Source organism: Gracilinanus agilis, chromosome 3 (assembly GCF_016433145.1).
Source record: "Gracilinanus agilis isolate LMUSP501 chromosome 3, AgileGrace, whole genome shotgun sequence".
Classification (NCBI taxonomy): Eukaryota; Metazoa; Chordata; class Mammalia; order Didelphimorphia; family Didelphidae; genus Gracilinanus; species Gracilinanus agilis.
The window spans coordinates 147,156,057-147,163,394 of NC_058132.1; the positions used below are offsets into that span (position 1 = coordinate 147,156,057).

At 37.0% G+C, this 7,338-nt stretch overlaps 1 protein-coding gene across 1 annotated transcript in view; it reads right to left on the reverse strand.

Annotated features, from left to right (window-relative positions):
• Positions 1 to 1,333: 1,333 nt before the first annotated feature.
• FGF9 (fibroblast growth factor 9) overlaps positions 1,334 to 7,338 on the reverse strand; it is a 43,535-nt gene continuing 37,530 nt past the window's right edge. The window contains exon 3 of the mRNA XM_044668298.1: positions 1,334 to 1,828. Coding sequence (XP_044524233.1) covers positions 1,583 to 1,828 — 246 coding nt within the window. The 3' untranslated portion in view covers positions 1,334 to 1,582. The remainder of the gene's footprint in view (positions 1,829 to 7,338) is intronic.

Here is a 7,338-nt window from a genome sequence, read left to right on the forward strand (position 1 = left end):
CATTTTGAAAAACAAAACACAGCCAACAAGTATAATGCTTTCCCCCTCATTGTCATTCTTGATAAAGATTTATTAGTTTCATTTTGCAAGTTTTACTTTGAGAAGGGTGCTAGTATCATGTATGATGACAGTTCACACTGAAAGCAGTTTTCCATAGAAGATGTTAACAATGACCCCTAAGGAACTTTTATCATTTCATAGTAGATAGTCAAGTGAACAAATAAAAAGTGTTTACAAGGGTGATCCTATTAACCTGATTCTTGCCTCTTGAAAATAATTCTGTGCTATGTAAGCTTTTTTCTTTCTTTTTTTCCTTTTGTTTTTCTTTTTTTTTTTTTTGAGAACCTTAAATTAGTACAATGGTGATGTTAGTCCTGCTGTTCTGGAAATCTGCTAAAAATAAAAGCATATTTATTGTTTAGCTTTGGTATAATTTGCAATAGGTTTAAACAAGTAGAATATATACCAACCCTTATATTTTTCCACAACTGTGAAGTTACAATGATGGAATAAGCCACTTAATCAGAGAGGAAATATTACAGACACAGAATAAGAGTTTGAGACCCAGTTTGATCTTTAATCCTCTGGGGGTAAGCTATGAAACAAGCAGTCTGAAGAGTGAATACTCAGGGTCATGAGTGGTGTGCATACTTGTACAATAATACGGGCACAAAAGAGATTGTCGCCTTTAAGTACATTAGGGTCACTAGAATTTCTTGTATCCATGCACCTTTATAATTACTGCATGAATTTACCACAGGTTCATAGCGGACTTTGCCATTTAATGCTTACATAGCCTAAAGCTTCCAAAATGCCTATCTGGCCTGTACATATTTCATTAAAAATAAACTCTATATAATAAATAAATATATAAAATAAATAAAATGTTGCCTTTGGAATTTCTATAAATAAATTTAACTTTTTATTTTTTTTTTTACTAAGAGGTCTTTGCTTTAAGCTCACTGGGATGATACCAGCAAGCAATTAAACTGAAAAGTCTTTTTTTTTTTTAAGTAAGACTGCACCCTCCATGCCTTTGTCAATGCAGCGTACCCTTGAGCAGGCCACCAGCCAGAAATCCTGATGAGTCGAAGTATGGCAGCTATGCTGATATATGATGAAATACAACTGATCAAAAATTTAAAAGCGTGTCTATTTTCCCAGCATGCATCAGGCCTTTTTCTTCTTTGCTTTCACTTTTATCTTCCATCTCCCCCTCTCACACCCATTCATTCATACACTCATTCTCTCTCTCTCTCTCTCTCTCTCTCTCTCTCTCTCTCTCTCTCTCTCTTTCTTTCACTCTCTCTCTCTCACACACTCTTACTCTTACTCTCACTCTCACATTCTTTCTTTCATAATAAATCAAGCAAGTGGGCATAGGCTCTCCTCCAGGAGGACAAACCTTTAAGTGCAGAACAAAATCAGCATGTTCCATCCAAGCCTCCATCATACATTATGCATGCGACAAAGTTTGGCAACAGTGGAGCTGATGTGATGACACAGCTAATCAATAAGAACCCACCGCATGAAACCTTTATAGTGGTTACTTTTAAGGGCTCAAGTGAAGGAATTGTCTTTGTCAACTTTGGCTTAAAATATCCTTATATAGTTCAGGTACTTTCTCAGGGTCCACTGGTCTAGGTAAAAAATGTGTAAATTTTTGATGCCGTTTAGTCCTAGTCCCTTCTCTTGGAGTCCCATCTTTATTTAATGCAACGTAATATCGTCTTCCAGTGTCCACGTGTTTATATAGATTCGATGAATACGTATTATACCAATTTTCTTCAAACTGCTCTCTGAATACACACTCTTGGGTTAATTTTTCCTGTGAAGACAAAACAGAAATAAAATATCTTACTAAAAATAGTCTACTTTCAGTGACATTTAAAATGATCCTACAGCACAGTATGATCTTGATAAACAGATTTTTTAAAATTATCTTTGCATAGTTCTCAAGCATAAAAATTCAACCCCATTCTCATTTCCCATTTTAATGGCCTTCTTACAAAAAAAATTTAAGCTCCTTAGAATTTTGTTTTGCTTTGTTTTCTGTTTAAACTGTGGACAGTCTTCCAAGAACAGTAATTTTTCAGCTTCTAAATCAATTTAACCCACATGCCAATCACTTGAGCAAGTCATGAAATGCAGAAGATAATGAGCGACAATGGAGAATGATTAATAAAGCTTTCTCCTTTTTAGTACAGATAATTAGAGGGGTGACTATGGGCTTAGAAAGTCAAAAGTATCCAGCTAATGTCAAAAGTTCAGGTAAATGCTATATTTTTTAAGTGTTGGGGTTTTTTTTGTAAAGTCCTTCTTGTATAGCAGTAACCCTGATGGGCAATAATAATATGTGGAAGCAACACCAACCCTGGTGCCAGGCATTTCCTATCCTCCCACACAGGTAATTCCATTCATTCTCCTGAGGCTTGGGGGGAATGGGGGAAATCTTGCCTCCTTTCTTAAGGCTGACCAGCATGAAAAATCCAGCTGCCAAAAATACACTATCCCAATGTGTACAGGAGGAGTAGCCAAGAGAAGAAGAAAGCATAGCTACAGACTCTCTAATGTGCATATAGCTAAAGCATTCCACAGGGCCACACATTTACTATAGAATAAATGGTTCACCTCCTATCCCGGAGGATCCTGCAGACACTAAAACTGCATGAACTGCAACAGTAGCAGGTCTAAGTAGGGGACCACAGATTTGGAGCTAGAAGGGACCAGAACCACTAAGTTCATCTCCCTCATTTACAAAGAGTTTAGGGGACTCACCTAGTCACACATGCAATAAGTGACAGGATATGTTCTCAGGTTTTCCTGACTCTGTCTAGGATCTATCCACCAGGTCACCTAGCTGCCTCTACATGAGGGTACCCAAAGCATCCCTGCACACCTTTTTTTGCTGCCCCCCTAGAGAAACAGGGCCTTGGAATTAGGGATCTTGTTTCCTTTGCTATTATTACTATCTAGACATATTGAGTAAGTAGAACTATGCTGGATGCTTTGAAGAAAATGCACCAAAATGAAATACAAGTGACCTCTACTACCTATTTGTTAGTAGATAATAGAAATAATGAAGTCAACAATTTATGTAGCTATCATCCAATAGGCAACAAAAAAAAATGATAGGATGCTGACCTTCCATTTCCATAATTGTGTTCCAGGACAGTGGACAAATTATGTGCAGCACTATATTCTGACTACATATACTCAATGACTACATACATTCAATATCATTGGGAGATTGACACCAATGGAGGTAGCTATCCATCTTAACTGAAGCAGTTGGGCTTTCTGAGGGAAGGGAAAAAGGTGTGGGGGAGGTTTGCTTGTGCCAACAAATAAAACCATCTCAGCTACCATTTCTTCTTAGACCCCAAAGCCCTGTACCCAAGAGACCTAGAATAACAGTATCCCCCAGAACATTAGCTCTACTTCTAGCCCAATCCCCTGAAGCTATCTTTTGGAGAAGCAACCCTAGTAGAAAAGGAGTCCCTGATGTCCTTCTATCGCAAACACCAAGAACCAACCAACTGCCACAATGGACAGGTAGTTGCAAAACTCTTGTGAATAGTTCCTCACATACACCGGACCACTGAACCTGCTTCCATTCAATTCCCAAAGCTATCAACAAGGGGGAACAGCTTTTGTGCAGGTTTGACCTAGCAATTTCCTCTGCAAGACACTATAACTTCCACCTTCTCAGTGGTTACAACTACTGAAGATATAGAAGAAAAAACTTTAACTTGCGATTTATTGGTATGTCAAAGGGTTCAGTCTCAGAAAGAGATAGAATCTTTTCTGGAGAAAGGACACTAAAAAAAATACATTACCATCTACTTTGCTACAGTACCCTAGGGGCCACTATGTCTTTCCATTTTACCTGCATTTGAAACTTCTGTATGTGTTGTCTTCCCTCTTAGAATATGAGCTCATTAAGATCATGGACTACCTTGCTTTTCTATTTGTAACCCCAAGGTTTAGCATAGTACTTTACCTATAATAAATGCATAACAAATGCTTTTTTCCTCTGACTTTGAATTCAGTGCTCTTTCTACTGTCATGTTCAGAGACAAAATATAAGTTTAAATTTCAAGAATCCAAGAAAAAAAATGTACAAGGTGAATTACCCTTCCATGCTTCTAGATGTACCCAAAGAAATACCGTCAGAGTACAACTTTGAGGAGTTACTTCTTTCATCAACTCCCAAGGCCTCTAAGGGCTTCTTAGCTTACATCTATGTTGGTGATTAAACTACTTTTCTTTTCGACCAAAATCTCTACCCAAAGATCTCCATATCGTTACTCATGTAGATTCCTTGAGTTTATCACAGTACCATAAAGTAAGAATGTTTTAGCCATCTTATACAATTTCTAGTTTGTACATTACTTTTATTTCTAATGACAAAGCAGGACTAGTGGCTCCAAGTCTTGGCCTGGCCAGTCCTTGTCCATTCTTGGTATGGCTTATTTCAATTAAATCTCTATCTTCAGTTAAAATGCAAGATATCTTAGTGGTAGAATTCAGTCCTGTTTATATGACCATACAAGTACACTTTATCTGCTTCAGCTTTTCAAGTAAGTAAAAGATACCCAATGGACCAAGAGGAGCTAGTATTATTTTTTTCTTTTTTATTATCATGCAAAAGAACACTTCCATATTGGTCACTGTTGTAAGAACACACTCATACAAAACCCAAACCCCAAAATAAAATTGTCAATACACTGATGTGAAAGATGGTATGCTTTGATCTGCATCCATCTGATCCCAACAATTCTTCTCTGGGGGTGGATAGCATTCCCCATCATATAAGTCCTTCAGAATTGGAAGACCTAGTATTCTTAACAGTTAAGCTTCCAAATAATCAAGAAGGACTTATTAGGTTTAAATTGTTTTGTCTCACTGAACAACACAAATTTTGCCAAAGGAGGGTAAAAATATGCATAAAGGAGGAATTGTGTATAAGGCAAGAAGAAAAGACTGGGTAGTCCTGAGGTTAGATTGTGACTATGCAAGCAAAATGAAACTAAAACATGGAACCCAGGAATTATCCATAATAGATCAGTAAAGAGGGTCAACTAGATAAAAGTTATTAACAAATTAATATTATTCAAGAGCAAGTTTGAAGGTTGAATTCTTTGACTAGTTTCCTCATTTTTCTCCCTTTACACTTCGCATGTAGACTAGATATCACTGTATTGTGGCAGTTAATATGGAAAAAAATGCCCTCCCCACACTATACAAATGCCAATCTCATAGTCTACTTTATAAATACTGGTTAAATTTTTAATTTAATCTTCTCCCCAACCCTCAACAGAGTAGTGTACATAGGTCACACACTGAGGGTCCCCCCCCCAGTTAATCCCACTATGGAAACTAAACAGCTGGGTGTACACGTGGGAATAGTTTCCACGTCATCTGCCTCTGCACAAGGGGCAGACAATTTGCTCACCAACATACCCAGCTGAACCCAGAGAGGGCATCCCTCTGTGGATATACATCAGCCCACTCTCCTCCTGGGGTGGCAAAAAAGTAGGCTGAATGTGTTTTCTCTTTCATTTGTATTAAAACTGACAGAACAAAAATAGTGTGTTAAACATATTAGCATCTATCTTTAGGCTATACCTCCATCTGCGTAATGAATATTTTCCTCACACTAAAGATTATTCCTGGCTAAAAATCACTAGTTTGGGTTTACCGTAATTAAATAAATTTTTAAAACTTAAACTAAAAGCTATGTTGTGCTCTTTAATTACAAAAACAGACACTGAGTGGTATTATACACTGAGTCTGCAGTTCCACAGGGGACATGAAACTAATCCAAATTAAGTTTTCCTTTTCTCTGTGGGAAATCAAATCACCTGACAAGCACTGCAGAATCCATCCCATTAAAAATAGAACTATTCCTAAAATGTCATATTTTCTTAGTTCTTGGATCCACTCTATTTAATATATCATACATTTCCCAAACAGTAGTCTTTTGCTTATGGTGAGGGGAATGTATATATAAACATATCTGCGTAAGTAAATATCACTGTATCACAAACTCTTAAACCTAGAAGGTATCCTAGGTCATCTAGACCAGGAGTTCTTAACCTTCTTTATGTAGTGACCGTCTGATGAAACCAATGGGCCCTTTCTCAGAATCATGGTTAATTTTATTTTTAATGCATAATTAGAGGAAATGCTAAATTTGTTAGAGGTTAGTAAAAATAAAGACAATTTTTTCCCCATCCAAGTTTATGAGCCTCCTGAAATCTACCCATGGACATGGACTCCAGATTAAGAATATTAGATTTGTGGCAGTATATAACATATGTACACATACATATATGTGTATATATATATATATAAACACACATTCCAATGTGGTTTTCCTAAAATGAAAATAAATTCACTTAATTAAAATCTAAATATATATAAATAGAAACTAATAAATATCTATAACTATCATTTGACTTCCAAAACAAAATATCTCTAGCAGAGGGGTTAGAGACAACCACACTGTTATGACCTGGATCCCTGAATTTTGTGTTTGTTTATTATTGTTTTTACGTTTCTGAAAGCATTGTGATGGCTCTTACTCTTCTCTTCCAAGGAAAGGCTCCACAGAGCTTATATTAAAAGGTTTTAAAAAATTAGGAGGAAACAACTTGGACTTCCTTAGAAATAGAACTCCATGCTCAAACAACATACTATAGGAAGCTCATGGATAAATACCCCTAAGATCTCCCCTCCCCTTCAAAATGTGAAAAATGTGAATCTTTTTAGGCAAAGAAAGGAGTCAAAGACAAAGATAGGAGTAGAAATGGTGCTAGAGGGATGTCATAACCAGAGTTCCAGTAGTTATTTTGGTAAAAATGCTCATTTTCCTTATTTTCTGTGATGATGTGGAGTTCCCAAACATGAAGTAGGGAAGATTGAATAAGTGAAAAAACCGAAGTGGCATTTTGACTGCTCAGTAAACATTGCTCTATTTCCACTAGTAGGCTATTACAGCACAGTTTATACACGCATAAAATAGCTTTCTAGGGAACCCAGAAAATAAAATAGGTTATGCAGTGTGAGCATTTGTCATAATCATGAGAACTTAAATTCTCCCATAAGAACTTAAAGGCTATATTAGCTGCATTGAGATCCCAGATACCATAAGATGGTAGATCCAGAGCTCAAAGGGATCTACCTCAGAAGGAGAGGGGAGAGGGTAAGAAAGAAAGGGAAAAGGAAAAAGGAAAGGAGGGAAGGAAGGAAGGAAGGAAGGAAGGAAGGAAGGAAGGAAGGAAGGAAGGAAGGAAGGAAGGAAGGAAGGAAGGAAGGAAGGAAGGAAGGAAG